Here is a 21,498-nt window from a genome sequence, read left to right as displayed (position 1 = left end):
ACGCAGTCTAGCAGGACTGATCTTTTTTCTTTTATTTATATTCTGGCATTAACGTTATGTCTAAACTGAAACTATTTGGCTCGACCAGTTAAACTTGACAATGTTGCCTGTGTGTCATGTCACAAGGGAATTTGTCACTAATGCACTGCATGATGATAAGTTCAAATTATATTAAGTTACGTCAGTGTGGAAGTTAAGTAGAGCAGTGAAGATATGCATAATATCTCGCATGAGCTGTCGTCCTAATGCATGAAATTATTGTAATTACTAAAAACTAAATAGACTAAACAATGAAGAAAGGGCTATAATTGCTATTTGTATGTCCAACTTCTCTTTTCCTCTTAAAGTGATGGGGATGCAGACAGAAGCCGATGGAGGTCCATCAGGGTCATGTACTTTACCATGTTCCTCAGCAGTGTTGGTAAGAAAAAAACTTACCATGTGCGGTTATGAATATGAATTCTGCTGTCTGTTTCAATTAACATTAGGTACCTATTCAATTAGAGCTAAAACCTGCTGTAACTCGCAAGATGTCTGTAATGTCAGGACATGTTGCGTTTGATTGTACACTATGCCTTAAAAAAAGTGTAACTAGAAGGGATCTGTCTGTACGGATTTTGCAATTGCAATTATAATGTCCTATTTAGTAGATAAATTAATGTTATTCGCATTTTTTGTGTAGTATAAAGTACTACTTAAGTGACATGTAATATAAAAGTGATTGCAATGTTCTTTTTTTTAGGTTTTACGATTGTCATCACTTCCATATGGCCCTATCTGAAGAAAGTAAGTATGCTTGCATTTACACATTCAATATTACATTGTACTCAAGCTATACATTTTCTAAGTTCATGCATTGGTTAGGAATCAAACCCATGGCTTTGGTGTTTCTAGAAACGTCTGTTTGATTTACAGGAACAAAGTATATTCTATGCAGTTGCGATTTGAGTTAAGTGAACATTCATTAGCATGGGAATTCTCTGTTATCTCTGTGCAATATTTGATACCTTGAGCTATGCTTGATTTAAAAACTAGAAGTGAAAAAGGGAAGTAGTTATATGTGTATTTCTAAGAAAAGCCAAAGAATCAACTACAACCTGCTTGAATTTTTTAATTTAGCGGTTCCCCTAAGAACGTTAAATATCTTCTAAAACAATATGTTGAGGTTTGAATTCTGTGATTGAGTATAGGACTTGTGTTCCTCTTTTCAAATGTGTTCTTGCTCCTTTGTGTAGACTTTGCAGAAGTGTGAACACTTAGAGCTAGGGTTATTCAGGGCATATTGCTTACATTTTTTCTTTTAAATTTAATTTAAAGTACAAGTTCGCAGGGTTTCAACCTGCTTTTTATTGTTACAATATCAGTAGTATATGTAAATTAACTATGTTTGCTCTTTCTTTGTGTTACCTGGATCAAGAAATGCTGGTTTATTTGTCAGCAAAAGATGCAAATGTGTCTTTAGCCACTCCCTACAATGCTCTGGATCTTTCACTGAAAGCTGAAAATGACTCTTTCCTGCCAAACGTTTACTTTTTGAATTGTCGCACCTGGTAACAATACAAATACAAAGTCGAGAAGAATTTCCGTCTCAAATGGTGATATTTGACTCTGGTTAAGCCTATCCAAAAGGAGCAGCCTTGGATGGCAACATGCCCAGTGCATTATGGGTGTTCAAGTTTTCCTACCTGTTTGGCAAAATGAAAGACAATAGCCTTTTCCCCCCATTTTCTCTAGTAAGGTAACACCGATTCCCCCATCCCCCAACCACCTTTCTACAGCGTCGGCAGCCAAGTTCTATTGAAAGCCCAATTTGCCAGCGGTGAAAGTACTCGTTTAACGCAAAAAAAATATAATAATTTTTAAATAAAAATGTAAGCACACAAGGTGAAATAACTTTTAAATAATAATATGTAAATAAAAATGTAAGCACACAAGGTGAAACAATTTAACATCAGTTACGCGCAACGTTTTTTTGTGCTTGCTTGGTTGTCTGAAAGCAGCAGCCAACCACAGTGTGAAATGTTACTGTTGTGCTGTGTAGATGCAATTTGGGAGTTGTAGTTTTATTCAGTTACACACAGTAAGCCTTGTTAGTCTGTGACTGTCTTGTAATCTTGTAATCTTTTTTTTTAGATTGATGACAGTGCAGATGCCAGTTTCTTGGGATGGCTGGTTGCTGCCTATAGTTTGGGTCAGATGGTGGCCTCACCCCTCTTTGGATTATGGTCCAATCACAGGCCTCGGCGAGAGCCTCTAGTCTGCTCTATATTGATCAACGTCTCCGCTAACATTTACTACGCCTATGTCTACCTACTTCCCTCACACAACAACATTCACATGCTTTTGTCCCGCACATTTGTGGGCATTGGAGCAGGTAAATAAAAAATAAAAAAACACACACACGCACACACATATAGTACCTGTCAAAAGTTTTGAAACATTAGAATTTGATGTTTTTTAAGTCTCTTCTTTATTTAACTAAAAATACAGTAAAAACAATACTTTTGTGAAATATTATTACAAATTAAAATAACTGTTTTTTATTTGAATATATTTTAAAATGTATTTTATTCCTGTGATGGCAAAGCTGAATTTTCAGCATCATTACTCCAGTTTTCAGTGTCACATGATCCTTCAGAAATCATTCTAAAATGCTGATTTGGTGTTCAAGAAACAGAAGCTTATTATTACTATCAATGTTGAAAATAGTTTGTGCTGCTTACATTTCTGTGGAAATAGTGATGCTGTTTCAGGATTCTTTGATTAATAGAAAGTTCAATGAATGGCATTTATTTACATTTATTACATTTATTAAAAAAAAATATATATATATATATATATATATATATATATATATATATATATATATATATATAAAACTTTTATAAGATTATAAATGTCTTCACTGTCACTTTTGATCAAATGTATTGCATCCTTGATGAATAAAAATTAGGGCTGTCAATCGATTAAAAATTTTAATCGCGATTAATCGCATGATTGTCATGAGTTAACTCGCGATTAATCGCATTTAATCGCACATTTTTTATTTGTTCTAAATATACCTTAAATTAATACTTTTCAAGTTTGTAATACTCTAATCAACGTGGGCATGGATAAATATAGATGCTTTATGCAAATGTATGTTTATTATTGAAACCATAGTCAATATAGCATGAAGACGAGACATGTTTCAAAGGTCATAGATGTTTTTCAAAGAACTTGTTCATGTCTATTAGACACATGTAGAAAGAACAAAGAAATACCAGGTTCCCATTACTTCTCTTTCTTTGCACTGAGCAATTTACTAACACAAAAATGTTTAGATTTTTGCATGACAGGGCAGCTCTTCTGAAAATGCTAAATGTACATTTAGCATTTATTATTACATTGTAGTCTCTCTCTGTGCCCATTTTGATGAAGCTAAATTCTCAATAAATTCTCAATAAAACGTATATTTTACTGTTTCTGTTGTCAAACAACGGAATGAATTTGAAATGGTGACTGAAACGCGACAAAATAAACATAACCAGCTCTCCCTTCCAAGACGTTAATCTGCACAAAAATTCTGATAATCGAGCCGTCGTCTGGTGAAATCAAATACACATAAGCTAAAGACAATATCCGTGCTCTGATTTCGGCTATATTTGTAAAATTAGAGAAGCAACATAATATCTGTGTTTAACTGAATTAAAGCGCTGCTCCTCCGCGTGAGACGCAGAGAGAGAGAGAGAGAGAGAGAGAGAGAGAGAGAGAGAGAGAGAGAGAGAGAGAGAGGAACGCGCGCGTGCTGAGAGAGCAGTAGCCTACCGGCGGTACCGGTATATTCTCAGAAACTAAATAAGGTTTGGGCGCTTTGTTGAAGGGAAAAAAATCGCTAAAGGGGTCTGCAATGTGGCTAAGTTGCCAACACTGTGTATCTCCATTTCTCCAACTAGGGGTTGGGTCACGGGTCAAACAGAAAATACGCGCTGCGTTAATCGTCCGTTAAAAAAATTAGTGCCGTTAATATGATTTTGCGTTAACGCGTTATTAACGCGCTAACTTTGACAGCCCTAATAAAAATATTAATTTCTCTCTTAAAAAATATATCTTACCACAAATGTCTTAAAATTTAAAATTTTAATAATTCACAAATACTGTTTTTACTGTATTTTTTATTAAATAAATGCAGCATTGGTGAGCATAAGAGACTTCTTTAAAAAAAAACATTTTAAATAAATAAACAAATTACAATTTAATATAATGTTAATATAGCAAATACAGATTAAGTAAACAATTATTATCAAGCATAAGGTAAAGTACTTTATCTGCGTTCTGTCCTGTAGGTAATGTAGCAGTTGTGAGGTCTTATGTGGCTGGTGCCACTTCCCTGACGGAGAGGACCAGTGCAATGGCTAACATGAGCGCCTGTCAAGCTCTCGGCTTTATACTTGGCCCAGGTTTGTGTGAAGTCACAAGCATTTTACTTACAGATGGCATTTGGTGTGAAATTGGGCTATATGAATAGTAATTTTACAGCTAAGCTTGATAGCGTCTTTATTTTATACTTTCTTAGGGCTGGTTACCATTTAAAAAATGATTAAAAGATGTTGACTGCCTTTATTTTTCAGCTCTGCAGGCTGTTTTGTCATTCATCGGAGAGACTGGCGTCAATGTGAAATTTATCCAGCTTCAGGTTAATATGTACACCGCTCCAGCACTGTTGGCGGCCTGCTTCGGGGTCATTAACATCCTACTGGTTATATTAGTCTTGAGGTAATGATTTAACTTGAGTCTTAAATACATGTACATTGTATATATTTTATTTGAGGTCTGTGTATTTTCTCTTCAGTGGTTCTATGTTTAACCCAAGCACCGTGTTTACAACAGACGCGTCACATTGTGCTGCAACAGCTAGAAGCTGTATATCCATTTGTCCTTCCTATGAGAAGTATCGCGAGTGCTTGGAGTACGTCATAAATAGAACGAGGCATCAGTTTACTGTCGGGATTTGTCGTGCCGCATCCAGTGTAGACAACATCACTGATTATAATGGGTTCTATTGTCCTTTGTCGTGTCACGCCACTCGCGTCCGTTGTGGACACGGTCTCAGGCTTACATCCTATTTGACTGTACTTGAATAAAGCAATGCATAGAATTTAAAGTGTTTTAAATTATTTAGGGAGCACTGTGTGGATGACCATGGAAATCATATCCCTGCAATTAACTACACCCCAGAAGGTAAGATATTTATTTTCTGGTGTAAATGTATTTATAAATATACTTTAGCACGGTGTCCCTGTACAGTCCGTTTTATAATAATTCATGTAATTATAACATTTTATATTGTACTTTGTCTTTCTGCCCTCAGAGCGAGTAGAAGTGACTCCTGAGATAGAAGGTGATATTGACCAGTTTGCAGTATTAACATCTAACATCCTTTTCTTCGTTATTCTCTTCATTTTTGCTGTGTTCGAAACGTAAGTGTAGATCCTCAGATCTTGACTCATATTTAAAGTCTAATCAGCTCAAATTCATGTGAATTTGTTTGCCTGCAGTATATCTACTCCTCTATCAATGGACATGTTTGCATGGACAAGAAAAGAAGCCGTTTTGTATAACGGCATCATATTGGCTGCCATCGGCTTTGAGTCCATCCTCGTCTTCCTGGTGGTAAAGGTGGTTTCAAAACGGTAAAAAAACTTTCAATAGCTTTATGCTAATTTGTTTTCGGTTATTAGACTTTTCCATTTGTCATAGCTGTTTTGAAGAACCTTGGACAATCAGAAATGCTTTTTTACTTCAGTTTGACACATCTACAGGGGTTTTAGGTTACTTCTCTTCTATTTTGGAAAAGGGTAGTTTGGAAAATTACAGTGTAGGTTTTGCATATAACTACTCATAATGGGACTGTACATTACTTACAGTCTCGTTGTGACTGTAGCCATAAAACCTCTGATTGTTTTAAGTCTTGAAACAGGTCAGGAAAACTTTGTCAGTTGTATTTTTTTTTTCTTTTCTGCTGTACCCAACAAATATGTATTGGATGTTAACAGTTTTGAACACATGACTTCCTCTTGTTGCACTTGCAAGCTGACTAATCAGATTTCAGATAAGTAAAAATCTGTTCTTTTTTTGGCTGTGTTTTTCAGGGTAGGAGATCGGCCACTGCTGCTTGGAGGCTTGGTGCTCATATTTGCAGGGTTCTTTATCTTGTTGCCATGGGGAAATCAATATCCTAAAATACAGTGGACAGGTGAGATATCTGATTAAAGGCCCGTTCACACTAAGAACGATAACTATAATAATATAATAAGCATAACTATACAGATAACTATATTAGCATCCACACCAGCGAAAGATATTGTTCTGTTTATTCTAAGTGCGTGCTTGTCTGCCGCTCCATATGCTTGAGCTGATTGTCAATGTTTTTATTATTAATCTGCTGGAAAAAGTCATTCTGAAAGTGATTCCAATAATATAATTTCTCTGTGCTGTTATCATATAGCTGTGGTGTGAACTCTGCTTTTCTTTAATATTGAGAATGATTTTTAGAACTATATCTTTATTGGTTTGGTCCTTGGCGTGAACGAGACTTTGTAAAGCTCATTTCCAAATGCAAATAATTATCTTTTTTAATATTAAAATAGCAATATACTATTTAAAAGCTTGGATTTCTTTTTTTTTTGAAAGAATGAAATTCTTTTATTCAGCAAGGATGCATAAAAAAGATCAAATATTTGTGTATCAAATGTATCACGGTTTCCACTAAAACATTAAGCAGCACAACTGTTTTCAACCTTGATCATTTTAATAATAAATGTATAGTAGAATGATTTCTGATTGATCATGTGACACTGAAGACTGGAGTAATGATGCTGAAAATTCAGCTTTGGAATATATATTAAAATAGAAAACATTTAGGGGTTAGGTTAATTGGGTTATTCAATTGTAATGTCACTATTTTTACTGTATTTTTGATCAAATCAATGTAGCCTTAACAAGCAGAAAAAACGTCTTTCAAAAACATTAAAACAATCTTCAAAACCTTTGAACAGCAGTGTATAATACAGCTGCAATTTGTGTATATTAAACAAATATTATCCCATAAACAGGCATTCAGAATAACACTATGCCAACAATAAGGCTGGCACCCACCCAAGCCTCGAACACTTCTCTGGAGCCCACCGGATGTCCGTCCGAACAGACCTGGTGCTTTTTTACCCCTGTAATTCATCTCGCACAGTACATCACCTCTGACATCCTAATCGGAGTGGGCTATCCGACCTGCAACGTAATGTCTTACACTTTATACTCAAAGATACTGGGCCCCAGACCACAGGTACAATACATCCTTTATCTTTTAAAACATTGAATCTCAAACTAAAGTAACATGATGATTAATTAAAGTTCATGCTATTTATTCTCTTCCGCAATTGTGTGTGAACTCAGGGGGTTTACATGGGCTGGCTGACAGCATCAGGAAGTGGTGCGCGGACCCTCGGGCCTGTGTTCGTCTCTCACGTCTACACCCTCCTGGGACCCCGATGGGCCTTCAGTGTCATATGTGGCATAGTACTAGCTGCAGTCGTTCTCCTCAGTGCCATGTACAAACGACTCATCGCCTTCTCTATACGCCATAGAAGGATAGAAGAACGACGCTGTGACTGACAGGTGCCTCCACCAACTACTAAAGGACAGTTCAGTAAAGATGGAAAACAGCCACTTATACACTTGTGAATGGTATTTTTTTTAGACAAATGCGTAGCTTTCATAATCATGAATCCTTTAAGTAGATCGTCTTCCATGTAAATGTAAATATTTTTACTTTGAATAGTTTAACTGTTAATTTAACTACTATTGGAGCAGGATAACATGGATCTTGTGACCGTATCTAAACAGGCCCATGTGAACCGCAGTATTAAAAATGTTTGGTAGCTCCACCAGTTATGAAGCATTGCAGATTATAATGCCTATGTGGTTGTTTAATCTAAATCTTTATGGATTATGATTGTTTTGGTTTTAATAATCCTTTAAATAACTTGAATTCTTGGCGTTGTAAAACGTTACCAAATATGACAGCTGATTTATTTAAATTTACTGGAGAGGCTTGAAGTTTCTTTCTAAAACACTAAGTTTAAAACGTACACTAGATGCTGAGCATTACTTAACTTTGGGTGCATCCTGAAGATTAACACAATCACTGGTAATTTATAACAAGACTAGTTTATTTGAAATTCACACCAAATGCTTTGTTTTGATGTGTTATGGATAGCACAATATGGATATTTCTTGAAAATGGGCAATAAATTGTCAATTTTAATGTTTAAAAACATGAAGTATGATATGCTTTACTGGGATTTGTTTCTTTAAATGCATTAAAATGATATTTAACAAGAAATCAGTTTTTCCTTTTGAAAAGTACAGAAATGACACAATTCCAATTATGCAGTAATTGTATTCAAACGTTTTATCCACCGATCATCACTGTTTGAGCCACATAAGCTGGAACAAAGATTCTTTGAGCCGTCACTCCACGCCGTTGATAAGGTTTGTTCATGTAGGATAAGATCGATGCATAAATAAAACAGCAAAAAGACAACCGTGGCTGTACATACACAATAACCTTCCTGAATACATGTAGATTCAACACCAGTTCATCGTTTAACACTTTGTGATCTCGCAGTTTGTACTTGTGATGCAATTCTCAGCAGCCACAAAACCATCATTGCCATCATACACTGCGTGTGAGATCATTTAACAGTTCTTTTCTTTTTGTTCTTAGCAGTGTATTTGCTGGTAATGTGTTTAGACAGGCCTTGAGCTCCATGGCCACCAGGCAAAGGCATTCTGTTGGCAGAACGTGTAAGAGAATCATAAAATTATATTAAAAGACTTGAAGAACCAGTTTGTATTAGTGCTGAAATAATCATATTTAAGAGTCTTGTTACTACAGTGTCATCAGTGCAGCACTGCGACTGATGATCTGAATATCTGGAGAACATTAATAATGTTTAAGTCATTGTCAGTATAAGTAAAGATGCGTTTCTGACGTCACAAGCTACCTTGTCACTAATCAAACTAAATCTCAGCTGGTGTGAGTGAGTGGAGGCGGGGCTAATTTGATAATTCTGTGTATACTAAATGAGGCAAGGGTGTAGTTACATTCAAGCTATTTTAAGGCATGAAGAATTTTCTTTCACAGGAAAAAATGTTTAAATATGCAATTCTGGTGAACAAAGATGAGTTTTAAGGGATACTGACTTTAAGAGGCATTTTTATTGATATTTCAAATTCGTTTCTATTTTCTAATTTGTTTTCTTTTTTTTTACTATATCTCGAGTTTTTATTAAAGGAGAACTCCGGTCAATTTTAACATTGAGCTCATTTTTTTGTAAATTTGGAGTGCTGTCAATACAGAGAACAACGACAAAAATCGGTGTTGCCTACACCGTGTTATCCTCTTTTTAAAATTTGCACCCTGTTGACTTCAATGGGGCAATATGGTGAGTATAAACTCACCATATTGCCATATTTTCGGTTGAATATTTCACCATATTTTCGATAGTAGTCGATTGCCGAGTTCACGCGCGTGATCATAGGTAACTAAACCTATGCGCGTGAACTCGACAATCGACTACTTTGGACTTCAACCGAAAACAGGATGTAAATACAGGTATTTGCGCTGGCTTAAATAACATCATTTTTATCCATTTCTTTCACATCTAATGCAGTCAGATTCACTTGTGTTCACTCAGAAGGAATCACTCACATGACCTGTGCACTTGTAATGACACATCAAGGATGTTAAGAGGCTAAAAGCCTTGGTTTATACTCACCGTTTATTGTGTTTCTTAGGGCAGGCTCTAAGTTTGTGTTTTTGACTGCCACAATTGAAACAGCCAGTTTGGCTCTGACCACAAGGGTGATCAGGGAGAGCACAGTGACCACATGAAGAGCAATGGTGCCATGCTGGAGAGAGAAAGAAAGCAGAAAAACGTGGTAAGAGCAAGAAATAAACATTAGGAGACATCAGTTCAAGTGAATTCAAATTTGCTTACAAGGCTTCACACACCGCCCACATTGATCACAGTGCCTCCATTCTCGGCCATCCTGAGAGATAAATAGGGAAATGTCAATAATCTACTCCTGTTCCTTATACTGAATTAGACATCAGCATTTACCTTTGATGGGCATGTGTCACACTTAGGGCAGTGTTTGTTTCCTGCTGACACAAACCTCTCACAAACACTGCAAAATCTGCGAAAGATTGAAAAATATTAATGGTAAAATTTAAACCACCTCAATCAATACAGTTAATACAGCATTTACAGCAAGTTACATATTTTTTTAATTCAAATGAACGATTAAGTGCATGTTTGACCCATATAATGCATTCAAAATCAGTTTGGACACTGTGGAACGTAAGCTTATACAACAGTAATAACATAATATTTTTTAATTAAAACAACATTATACCTGATCATAAAGTTTTGAATGTAACATTTACCTCGTTTTTATTAATTACAATTTTACCTGAAATATGGAAAAACACTTTTTTCTCAATAGTCCTGAGAAACATTATTTGAATATATCATTATATGAAATAAAGAAGAACATGTAATCTTAGAATTACAATTCAACATCAATATTTCACTGGAGTGTTGTTAAATATTTATTGTACTATTTTTTTCCCCATAAACAAACTCTCAGAAGAAAAATAATTGCAATGGTTTATCAATAGACGCACATGCATATTCATGCTTGTCAACAAAATTCAGTCACACAAGTGTGTACGATATGGGTAATGGGTGCATTTTTTTCAAAACTATGTATCTCTTTGGGACAAAACAAACCCTGAATGCATTATGAAGAAGAGATGTGTTTTATGTGCACCTGTAACCTTCATCCTCTGGTAGAACTATATCTTTAGGGCTCAGATTGGTGAAAAGTCGAACAGGTGACTGCTTACGGCCCTTCTTTCCGTGTTTATACAGAGGGTGATTATCATAATCGACCTGAGATAGAAAAACAACACTTGACTACTACAACCTGCAAATGAGTCATTATATGAATTAACGTTTGTATAACATGATATTCCTATAATACCTGGTAATCCAGCATAGAGAAGGAGGGAAAACACTCAAGGATACGGGGCTCAAAGAAATATGGGAAGATCCAGATCATTGGCATCTCAGCTGCATCGCTCACTAAAGATGATTTTAACAACAACAGGTAAGAAAGATTACAGATTATGATGTCTCTGAGTCAACTTCTCTTGGACATTTAATCACCCTCATGCCATTCCAAACCTATATGAATTAATTTTTTCTTTGAGAAATTACAACAAATGGTGCTGGTTGACTTTTTTTTTCTCCATGTTCCTACAATTTACATTTATGCATTTGACAGAAACAACAGATAAGAATGGAAACTGATTGTTTCTGAGACTTTTTATTGACATTTACTCACCCCTCATTTCAAAGCAAATATGTATGACAACTTAAGTACTTAGAAATGATGGTGATTATTTTATTGTGCTGGTTGCTTATTTCACATGCAATTACAAACTTCAAAAAAGATTCAAACTTCAAAAAGCATGCAAAAGTACCATAAAAGCAATCATAAAGTGGTCCATACCTTCTGAAGCCATATGATTGCATGTGAGGAAAAAGACAGACCATCATAATTCTACTTTTATCTTCCACTAAAAGCGATAGTTCACCCAAAAATGAATATTGGTAACCAGGCTGTTGAAGGCACCCATTGACTTCCATAATAGGAAAAGAATTTCTATGGAAGTCAATGGGTGCCGTCAACAGTCTGGTTCCCAACATTCTTTAAAATATCTTCTTTTATGTTCAACAGAAGAAAGAAACTCATACAGGTTTGGAATTTTTTTTCTTTAGTAAAGCATACATATAGTAATGCATTATGTTTGAAAGTAAAACATGCACAAGTTGTTGCAACAAAAAAAGTTAAGTTGCTTAAACCTTTATTATGCTTTCTCCAGGTCATCGACATCTGAGAGAAACTGTTGGCTAGTGGCTTCACTAGGCCTCCAAAAGGGGGGTCTGTTACCATGACTACCTTGGCTCCTCCCTCCTCACGCAGAAAGCCTTGAAAAAACGTGACCGCTTCCTGCAGAGTAGCATATCATGATTTTTCAGAATGTACAAGAGGGACCACATTTGACGTCAAAGGAGGTTTGGTTTTTACCTCATCATCAAAGAAGTGATGGTTGAACATATTATAGTGGCAGAACTCGTCCTGACCAAAAAACTGGCTGTACCTAAGAGGTCAAAAAAAAAAAAGAAGAGGTTGATAACTGCAAAATGCCTGCAATGCGCTAAATAAATACAAGAGTCAACATGCATTTAAAAACAGCTAAATAAAACCCACAGTCTGCAGTTACAGTATTTCCTAACCCTGCAGGTCAACAAGTCTGGAACTGAGAAGACATAATTCTGTCGGTTATAAAACAAAGTGAAAGTGTGTGCGCAAACACATATGCAGATGCAGCAGGCTTTGACATGTTAAAAGGGGCTGCACACCTTTTTCAACACATTCCACAGATGAACACAGACATGCTTGCAGGAGAACAACATTTACTAATTCTCTTATCAATTTCTTAGGTAAGATGTTTTATTGCATTTTTTTATTGTTTTATTATTATTTCAGTGACTAAGAGCACAACTAATTTACATCTTCATAAAGATAAAACTTTTTATAGCACTGTAAGAACGTTTAACTTGATAATGGGCCAATGTTAATACATATAGCATAGGCTGCTGAAAAGTTAAGTATGCTTAGTATTTCTTTGCTTTAAGGTATGCAAATAGAAATGCACTTTTGGCATCCGGTTATTTTCTAGTAAAGGCTAGTTGCGATTTTATTGTGCATTAACAAGAAAAAAAAGAAGGAAGTAGCTGCATGTCTTCTGAGAAAATCAGCTGATAAAGAACTTTTTGTATTTGCGTTTCATGCATTAGATACTCCAAACGTACATACTGAAAAAATTCTAATGAAAAACTACTAATGTGAATGTGATGTTTATGTTTCCTAAATGAGCTGCATATCAACTCCTATTATGCTCAGAGAACTTAAAGAGATGGCAGAGGAAGACTTCAGGCCTCTATCAGAGGAAATCAGTTCCTTCTGTCTGGCTACCGAGGCTCGTTCAGGGCCACAAGTCGTCCAGCCCTTCCCACGCTCTCCAAAACTGATCAGGAGAACTGGAGCCATCTCCCCAAAACCCTCAGAGGTAATGATAGATTTCCTAAACTGCCATACTAAATTAATAAGCTGATTATGAAGTCGGGCAACCTACTGTACTAGAGACAATCTACAAGGACAACATAAGAATGTAGTTATGCTAGAAATACAAAAAAACTTTTGAACGATATTGTAAGTGTACAGTAATAAAAAAATCATTTTAAAAAACGTAACAAAATATGTGGTCATACTTAAACTTATTAATAGTTAATAAGGTAGGTATCGTGTAGTATTAGGGATGTAGAATATGATCATGCAGAATAAGGCAATATTATGTGCTTTATAAGTACAATAAACAGCCAATATCCTAGAAATATGCATGCTAATAAGCAACTCGTTAATAGTCAGAATTGGATCCTAAACTAAAGTGTTACCAAAAATGTGTTAACAGCTACCAGTCTTGTTGGAGGATTTAAAGAAGGAGAAGAAAAGAACAGAGTCTCATCTGGAATCTATTAAAAAGAGGCAAGCCAACCTTAATGTAAGTGAAATTCTATTTTTAGAATTTGATTTAATCTTGAAAAATAGATGACTGATGGTTGAAGGAAATGGTTTGGTGACACCAGCCACATAAGAAAGTTGTTTCAGAGGCAGGGGATGTTATTACATTTTGATTTAAAGATTCTGAAGATAATATTTTTATCTCTCCAAAGAATTATTTAAAATGATATCAGAATAGGGCTACCTGAATGTGATAAAGCCTCGGTGACTATAAATGTTAAATAACTGATGAATCCTACATCTCTGCTGAAGACGAGTTCAGAGGCGATGAAGCAGCAGGTACAGGAGTGTTATGAAGAGCTGCATATGGCTCTGCAGGAGGATGAACAGGCAGTTCTGGACACGATAGAACAAGACCGCCGGGAGACCAGCAGTAAACTAAACCGAATTATTCAAGACTGGAATCAACACCTTGGTGTCCTGCAGAAACACATCAGCGCTATGCAGTCAGCTCAACAGAGCTCTGCAGAGTCCATGAAGCAGGTAACAGTCAAAGCAAAACACGCAATTCATGTTGTTGTAATAATCTTGTTGAAAAAAAGCAGGGATCACTTATATTGTCTTCTGCATGTTCTCTGCTTTCAGTCGTTTCCTGAGGATTTTACGTAAGGCCATCTTTTTCCATTATATGAATGGCAGATTTTGTGACAGATCCTTAATAGAAATATATACAACCTAATTGTATGTCAAAACAATATGCCTTCCATGTTCTTTTCAATAGCAAACATGCTGTACATTACAATATACTTAATGCAACATCTACTATGAATGCAATTAACTATATAATTCAAACGCATTTTCCGGCTAGATTGACTAGCTGTCGTAAGAAAATGGACCCAGCTGAAGAGGAGATCAAAATGAACGAGGAGAGGATCCAGAAGCTCAAGAAAGTGCTTAGGAACATCTCAAAAGATCTGAAAGCCCAGCTACAACGAAAGAGCCTGTTGCTGGGTACAAAACACTCTCAGTCCATTAAACCCATCATTTTGTTGTACTTCATGCAAAATATATTTTGGATATATACTATATATATTTAAACTATATTATACATAATATATATATATATAAAAAGTTTATGCAGAAATACATATGAACATTTAATATTTTTATATATATATATACACACTACCATTCAAAAGTTTAAGGTTGGTTTGAAGTTTAAAAAAGTTAATACTTTTATTAAGAATGGATGCATCAACTTAAACAAAAGTGATTACATTCCATTTACATTACAAATTACTTTTTTTTTTAAATAATGTTATGCAATCTATTCTTAAAAAGAATCGTATTCATCAACGAAATCCTGAAAAATAAATGTTAAGACTTCCACAAAAACATTATACAGCACAATTAAGTTTTGCCATCACAAGAATACATTTTAAAATATATTAAAATAGAAAAGTTATTTTAAATTGTTATAATATTCTATTTAAATAATAAATATTTTTATTTAAATTTGATCAAATAAATGCAGCCTTGGTGAACGTAGAGAAAAAAATCGTATCGACTTTTATAAAAATATACAAATATTTATAATTTATATGTTTGCTTAAACTTTTTAAGACTTAGACTTTTCATAAATACTATGTAATATGTTATACAGTATTATTGTAAGGATTAGCTGTAACCAGAAATGCTCAGAATTCATAATTGAACCATGCTGTGGGTAAATCAGCTGTTTATGAATATTCTTGCATTTCATCTCGACAGACTCCTCTAATGTGGCGATTGACAAACTGACCTGTCACAAACAGATCAAGGTGACCTCAGAAGGACGGGGCCTGTCCCTTTCCACAGAGGAAGGCTGCGTTCCCAATGACCCTCTAAGGTTTGATCAGTTATTCTGTGCCATGGGCTCTGTAGGTTTTAAATCTGGGCAGCACTACTGGGAGGTGGACGTGCGATGCTGCCCATCATGGGCTGTGGGAGTGGCTTACGGGAGCCTGCAGAGGAGAGGACGAGACAAAGCAGCCAAACTTGGACGGAACAGGAGCTCGTGGAGTCTTGAGTTTCAGGATGGGCATCTCATGGCCTGGCACAACGATCGACACGTGGCGCTACCCGTCACAGCAGCACGGGCAGCACCGAACAGGGTCGGGGTGTTTGTAAAATATCACAAGGGTCGTGTGGTGTTCTATGATGCTGAGACTATGAGAACGCTGCAGGAGTTTTCAGCTGTGCAAACAGCTGTGTTTGACAGAGCATGTCATCAGTTTAGTGAGCCTCTCTACCCAGCTTTCCGCTTCTTCTCACCCAAAGACAAACACACAGGCCATCATCATATGGAGATAAGCGACCTCAGTCTTTAATATTGTTTGAATACACTAACGTTTGGGGTCGGTAAGATTTTTTTGTAATGTTTTTGAAAGTGGTCTCTTATACTCAAGCTTTTTACCAGAAAGCTCTTAAGGCCGCATTTATTTGATCAATAAATACTGTAAAAATTGTAATACTGTGTAATTTTGTTACAATTTAAAATAACTGTTTTCTATTTCAATATATTATAAAATCAAATGTAATTTGTTTCTGTGATGGCAAAGCTGAATTTTCAGCAGCCATTACTCCAGTCTTCAGAAATCATTCTATTATGCTGATTTGATGCTCAAGAAACATTTATTATTATCAATGTTGTAAAAAAAACGTGATGCTTAATATTTTTGTGTAAAAATGTATGCATTATTTCCAGGATTATCAGATGAATAGAAAGTTAAAAAGAACAGCAACTTTTGTACCATAAATGTCCACTGACACTTTTGATCAATTTTACGTCTGTGCTGTCTAAAAGTTTGAATTTCTTAAAAATAAATAAATAAAAATTTTAAAGACCCTGAAATTTTGAATGGTCGTGTATATTATACTTCTTAGATACAGAACCACCTTTCTGAGCTTCAGTTATTAATAGTGCAAGCATATGATATGGCATGAACCAAAAAAGCAAGGTCATCTTAATAGAACAGTCTACTACTTTAAACCTTATGCTAAACATGGTAAAAAATATAATAAAAACAGAGTAAAGTTAAATATTTAACCTTGTATTTGCAGAGAATTATGTTTACCTGTAATCAATATCCAGCAATAAACTCTTGACGGTAGGACTCTTGCCCTCCATATTCCGAAACTTTATCACCTCGTGTAATCTGTGAATTTATAAGAGAATTATTAATTCAGTTCATATGTTTTCGACTGTACATTGCATTTGAAATTTTGTTTTACTGATGGGAAAACCTCTGGACACTAAATACTATTTACATTAAGTGCAAATATCCCACTTTATATTAAGTGTCTTTAACTACTATGTGCTAACATTTAAATCAAACATTTGATACACTGCAATTATTGTGTACTTGCACGTTTTTACATTGTACTTATATTTAGAAAATACCTGTAATTACATCTGGTAAATCATATCTGTAATAACATCTATAACTACACTGTTGACCCTTCTCTTACACCTTAACATACCATCAAACCTGTCCCTAACCGTACCCGTATCCCTCCAATAAATACATTGTACTTAACTTTTTTAATGTAAGTACATAGTAGTTAAAACATGTAATATAAAGTGTGACCAGTGCAAATAGTGATACATGCTTAAGTGTTAGCAGAAGTGTCATGGTATTTCTACATGGCCCTTGTCTAAGCTATGGTGGGTGACATTACCCAAGACTAGTTTGCCATCCACAGGACCTACCGTGGCGTCCCTACGCAGAGAATTTTCTGGAAGCCTAACCCCAAGAGCAGATCCAGGAGGAAATGACAGCTCCGGTCTGCAAATAGATATTGTGCGTTACTCTTCTTGTTGTCCAGAGGACACAGAAGTAGACTGGGCCTTTTCAACCGCTGCACTGTGACGTCCTCAGAAAGTGATTTGTGTTTCGCGTGAGTCGCCCATTCCCCAGGGAAGATCAACATCTGACAGTCCACACAGAACCTTCTCTGCTCCAGTGGCAGAGAAACAAATTCTCTAAATCTGTGAAAGAAAGAAACACGTGCACGTGTGAAAGATTTTTACAGGTCATCGTATCTAAGGTACTTTTGATATTTTACTGTCAGTTCATTAAAGATGGATAGAGGCAGGTCTTTGTTGCAGCATACCAGTGTTTAATCTTTAGAGTAATTTCCTTTACCATAAACAGACATGCCAATATCTCACTTGATGACATGGAGTAAATGTTAAAATAAGAGTTATTTACCTAGTGAAGTATTCCTGATGAGTGAAAAGAGGCATCTTGGCGCGGTTCTGCTCTTCTCTGGCAAGCATTCTTGCCTCTGATATCTGAATCATGAATGAAATTCATCAAGTGAATGAAAAGCAAATATTCACATCTCTAGGTTTTATATATTCTTTTTAGTTTGTATTTTAGTTTGTATAAAATTTTAGTTTGTAAATGCAAATGTGTTTACCCTTTTAAAGTCTACTGTATTTTATTTGATATATGGATTTATTATTATCAGTATGATCAAAACCTTACTATATCTGTTGTACAATCTACATGGCATGTTCTGTCGCCTGATTTATATTTTATACTTTTGAGCCAGTAAAAGGCCTTTTAGTATAATTAAAAAAAAAATGTTCAGAGGTCCACCTTCAGTGTCTTTCTGCTGTGGAATATTTAATGACTTTAATAAAGTAAACGTAAGAATAACTTGTATAATACACTAACCTTCTCGTCTGCCCACTGAAAAAAGTTGCAGTCTTTTCTATCTCGACAAGCAGAACACGCGTAAAATCTCCTTCCTTTTTCCTCTCCATGGCCAGTTTTCTCGAATAGCAGCGCAGGTCCTGAGGAAATCACGTGTCAGTTATAAATTAATAATATTTTAGAATTAGAAAACTGACACGGCAGTAATATTATTACGCTTTTTCTCGTACCATGTTGACACCGTGGTATTGTTTTGTCGCTTTCGTTTTGAATAATCACTTCTATTCCGCCGCTATCCACGACTTCATCCAGTATTTTACCCATGGTTGGCAGAAACTTTCCGTATGAGAATCAAAACAACACTCACATGCGGTCATTGCATAGACAGTAAAAGAAATTGCGGTGACAGAAGGCTGCCATAGTAGACAACCCAATCTGTCGCACACATATGACGTCGCGTATCGTCAACTAACTAATGCTGCGTTCCAGACAGAATTTGGATTTTTACCACCTCGTTTTTGGAAATAACGTCGGACATTCGACCTGTGAACTCAGGGTACGTTTTTACATTTCGTCAGCTGTTTTCTAAGCGATTTTATGTTGTTTTTATTCTCTTTTTGCCATATTTGACACAAAAACACGATATGTTCTCGTTGTGTCGTGGCGACATCATGTGGCCAACATGTGAACGTCACGTCTAATTGCCTGTAACATTTAATTTGGGATAGTCCCACATCCAACGTCGTCTGGAAAATAAAATAAATAAAAACATAAAAAAAATAAAATAAAATAAACCCCCCGCATAAATGAATCTTCACTGATAGCATAAACATATTTTTATAGAGTTTATTTTGTAAAACGTCGTGGCACGAGATTAATGAGAATTAAAACAAAGTATAAATTACTTAATTACTTATCTGGTCAACCCCTATGGGTCAACCTGAATAATTTTTTTTTTAAATCTGATTTATTTTTAATCTAAACCTTTGTTGTGAGTTGTATATGTCTGTAAGAGTCATAATTATGAGATAAAAAAAAGTCGAAATGATGACTTTCTGTAATAATTATGACTTAAAATGTCTCAAATTTTAATGTCATAATTATGACATAATATGCCACAATTTAGACGTTTCATCTAAAAAATATTCCCAAACTTTTCTTTCAAACCCATTTGATCTAGAATATTTACTTTAAGAAACATCTGAGATTATAATCTAACACATTTGCATGTTCGCATCTATCTGATGTTGGTTAATGGCCTATAGAAAAATAAGTATTTTTGTTTGTAGAAAATCTGATCTAGGCTCATCCAGTCCAGTAGGTGGAGGAAGAGTAACGTATAAATTTGTTTGCCAATCGTTATTAAAACAGAAGAAGGTAATTGCATGGTGAGCACCTGCTCCCAGGTTTGTATTGTTCATAAAAAGATCTGAAAATCTGTTCTTGTATTATTATAATTAGCATGGCTCCACGAAGAACTAGAAAAGTCAGTCAGGATTCTGAAAGTCAGCCTGATTATGACCAGAAGAATAGACTCACCAAGAGAAAGGAGCTGTTCATACAACAGTTTGAGAAGGAAGGTCAGTCATATATTAAAGCCAATACATAATCTTTCCTGCATATGTGATAATGAACAAGTTATTTTACTTGCACCGAAACAGCTCAGGAGCGGATTAATGAAATGGAGGCCAACCTGAACAAATTACTGGCAACTGTGGACCGAGTTTTCAAAATAGAGCTGATGAAAATGCCGCACTCGCTCCACACCACGCTGATAAAAGACCTTATGAATGGTACGACAGTTACACAGCATATTTGTCCTGTCTGGACATTATTATTAATGTTATTTGTCTTCATAATGTGTTTTTATTTATTTATTTAAAGATGATGACACGTCTGTGGGCGAGGTCACAATGGCGCTAAAGGTAAAATGATTTTGCTCCCCTCTGCTGTTTGCTTAAAATTAGTGGTTGTATCCTTTCTTTTTTCTTCTCTTTTTAGAGTGCGTCTCCAGAAATTCGGAAACCCCTATCTCGAAAGCCGAGCAAAAAAGGTTCAAGGCAACTTCTTGTCACGTTTTTAAATTAATATTTTATTGATTTTATGTTAACATGCATTCCTTTTAGGTTTAAATGCCTCGGCAGGGCAACAAAGGTCATCCTCTCAAATCAAGACCACTGTAGGGGATGGTGTTAAGGTACTGACCTTCCATTTGTTTTGTCCACTTTGTGGGTGCCTAATTGAAATTTTATGTATGAGCTTTCTTATATCAGAAACCTGCGAAGAAGACCCTGCACAACAGTAACAGCACTGGAAGTCTAAGGTAAAGCTTTAATTTCATTTAAACCCTCTGGTGGTTAAATAATTGCTTTTGTCCACAATGGAATATTCCTAATGGTGAAATATAGTGGAGAGCTCACATTTGGATTTCTCTTTACACTCACTGACAGGTCTCTCTCAACTATCAGTGCAAAAAGAACCCAAGGACGTGTCGTCAAACTCAGTGACCAAGCGTTTGGTTTAGGTAAATTTAGGTAAAGCTTCCTCTCTTGCATGGTTGTATCAGTGTATTTCTTTTCAGATGTGCATTTTCACTAAAAATTCTGCTTTTCTTTTGACGAACAGACAAGCAAGTCGCTCTGTTGGTGATGAAATGATGGCTACAGCCACTATAGTAACTTCCCATGGAGAAGTAAGTGTATGTACGAAGCGTTGCTAAGTTTTTGCTCATTATAGCATTCAACAATGGTTCTTTTCTGCATTTTCAAGACACTGCTACTTTCTGAGGACAATAAAGATGACATCAGTGTTGATTTGCTCGATGATGCGGCTGTAGATCAGATGCGAAAGATCAAGGTAAACCATTTAAAAACTGCATAATTTTAAGTGGTTGCTTAAAGAAACACTGGAAATTTAGCATAACCAGAAGTTTGACCTCTTTATTGCAGAACCTAATGGACTATCTTTGTAAAAAAGTGGGGCTCAATAACACGTGCTGATGCGTTTTAATCCGATCAGTTGGAGCCAGTGTTTTAATGTTTAAATGTAAATCAATAAATAAACTATTGTAAAGCGATGCAATAAAGTGATTTGCTTATGA

The 21,498-nt window shown here is 35.6% G+C and overlaps 4 protein-coding genes across 12 annotated transcripts in view; 3 read left to right on the top strand and 1 right to left on the bottom strand.

Moving 5' to 3' along the window:
- Window positions 1-8,371, top strand: part of mfsd8 (major facilitator superfamily domain containing 8) — a 24,809-nt gene extending 16,438 nt beyond the window's left edge. For 4 of the 5 annotated variants that reach the window (XM_081392759.1, XM_081392762.1, XM_081392760.1 and 1 more), the window contains 11 exons: window positions 348-421; window positions 743-786; window positions 2,134-2,374; window positions 4,326-4,439; window positions 4,611-4,755; window positions 5,162-5,220; window positions 5,351-5,459; window positions 5,538-5,672; window positions 6,132-6,235; window positions 7,095-7,321; window positions 7,432-8,371. In XM_081392759.1, the coding sequence (XP_081248885.1) occupies window positions 348-421; window positions 743-786; window positions 2,134-2,374; window positions 4,326-4,439; window positions 4,611-4,755; window positions 5,162-5,220; window positions 5,351-5,459; window positions 5,538-5,672; window positions 6,132-6,235; window positions 7,095-7,321; window positions 7,432-7,650 (1,471 nt within the window). In that variant the 3' untranslated portion in view covers window positions 7,651-8,371. Of the gene's footprint in view, window positions 1-347; window positions 422-742; window positions 787-915; window positions 949-2,133; window positions 2,375-4,325; window positions 4,440-4,610; window positions 4,756-5,161; window positions 5,221-5,350; window positions 5,460-5,537; window positions 5,673-6,131; window positions 6,236-7,094; window positions 7,322-7,431 lie in introns of all 5 variants that reach the window. The other variant, XM_081392763.1, reaches the window with a different exon arrangement.
- On the bottom strand, window positions 8,188-18,999 carry zcchc4 (zinc finger, CCHC domain containing 4). Its single transcript, XM_081392764.1, has 13 exons — window positions 18,629-18,999; window positions 18,420-18,538; window positions 17,949-18,031; window positions 17,447-17,725; window positions 16,812-16,892; window positions 12,199-12,271; window positions 11,973-12,120; window positions 11,089-11,189; window positions 10,876-10,997; window positions 10,164-10,239; window positions 10,041-10,092; window positions 9,819-9,951; window positions 8,188-8,829 (listed from the first exon to the last, which is right to left on the bottom strand). Exons 1-13 carry the CDS (start codon window positions 18,720-18,722, stop codon window positions 8,733-8,735), a joined length of 1,458 nt encoding a protein of 485 aa, XP_081248890.1. The 5' UTR covers window positions 18,723-18,999; the 3' UTR covers window positions 8,188-8,732.
- On the top strand, window positions 12,480-16,877 carry LOC308706889 (E3 ubiquitin-protein ligase TRIM7). 2 transcript variants are annotated; one of them, XM_081392767.1, is made up of 7 exons: window positions 12,480-12,614; window positions 13,078-13,243; window positions 13,646-13,735; window positions 14,008-14,238; window positions 14,341-14,360; window positions 14,564-14,706; window positions 15,466-16,877. In XM_081392767.1, exons 2-7 carry the CDS (start codon window positions 13,091-13,093, stop codon window positions 16,062-16,064), a joined length of 1,236 nt encoding a protein of 411 aa, XP_081248893.1. In that variant the 5' UTR covers window positions 12,480-12,614; window positions 13,078-13,090; the 3' UTR covers window positions 16,065-16,877. The 2 variants fall into 2 exon arrangements, with proteins under 2 accessions (XP_081248893.1, XP_081248892.1); XM_081392766.1 differs by having other exon boundaries at window positions 12,486-13,243; window positions 15,466-16,586.
- On the top strand, window positions 18,579-21,498 carry cdca9 (cell division cycle associated 9). 4 transcript variants are annotated; one of them, XM_081392770.1, is made up of 11 exons: window positions 18,579-18,954; window positions 19,860-19,978; window positions 20,060-20,191; window positions 20,283-20,323; window positions 20,400-20,451; window positions 20,525-20,595; window positions 20,672-20,721; window positions 20,849-20,932; window positions 21,024-21,090; window positions 21,168-21,254; window positions 21,347-21,498. In XM_081392770.1, the coding sequence occupies exons 2-11, from the start codon at window positions 19,861-19,863 to the stop codon at window positions 21,395-21,397; spliced, it is 753 nt and encodes a 250-aa protein (XP_081248896.1). In that variant the 5' UTR covers window positions 18,579-18,954; window position 19,860; the 3' UTR covers window positions 21,398-21,498. The 4 variants fall into 4 exon arrangements, with proteins under 4 accessions (XP_081248896.1, XP_081248895.1, XP_081248897.1 ...); XM_081392769.1 differs by lacking the exon at window positions 18,579-18,954 and adding an exon at window positions 19,715-19,775; XM_081392771.1 differs by lacking the exon at window positions 18,579-18,954 and adding an exon at window positions 19,718-19,775 and having other exon boundaries at window positions 21,325-21,498.

Source organism: Scardinius erythrophthalmus (assembly GCF_964197995.2).
Source record: "Scardinius erythrophthalmus genome assembly, chromosome: 18".
NCBI lineage: Eukaryota > Metazoa > Chordata > Actinopteri > Cypriniformes > Leuciscidae > Scardinius > Scardinius erythrophthalmus.
This window is presented reverse-complemented; position numbering and strand designations above follow the sequence as displayed.

Bases quoted from the DNA above. Each gene is read 5' to 3' on its own strand.
- LOC308706889 (XM_081392766.1), top strand. From the start codon at position 13,046: ATGAGCTGCATATCAACTCCTATTATGCTCAGAGAACTTAAAGAGATG. The intron at 13,244-13,645 runs GTAATGATAGAT...ATGTGTTAACAG, and splicing joins TCTCCCCAAAACCCTCAGAG to CTACCAGTCTTGTTGGAGGA. The intron at 13,736-14,007 runs GTAAGTGAAATT...TCTCTGCTGAAG, and splicing joins AGAGGCAAGCCAACCTTAAT to ACGAGTTCAGAGGCGATGAA.
- zcchc4 (XM_081392764.1), bottom strand. From the start codon at position 18,722: ATGGGTAAAATACTGGATGAAGTCGTGGATAGCGGCGGAATAGAAGTG. The intron at 10,998-11,088 runs GTATTATAGGAA...TTTCTATCTCAG, and splicing joins TCTCTATGCTGGATTACCAG to GTCGATTATGATAATCACCC. The intron at 10,093-10,163 runs GTAAATGCTGAT...TTTATCTCTCAG, and splicing joins GTGACACATGCCCATCAAAG to GATGGCCGAGAATGGAGGCA.
- cdca9 (XM_081392770.1), top strand. From the start codon at position 19,861: ATGGCTCCACGAAGAACTAGAAAAGTCAGTCAGGATTCTGAAAGTCAG. The intron at 20,596-20,671 runs GTACTGACCTTC...TTCTTATATCAG, and splicing joins CTGTAGGGGATGGTGTTAAG to AAACCTGCGAAGAAGACCCT. The intron at 21,091-21,167 runs GTAAGTGTATGT...TGCATTTTCAAG, and splicing joins TAGTAACTTCCCATGGAGAA to ACACTGCTACTTTCTGAGGA.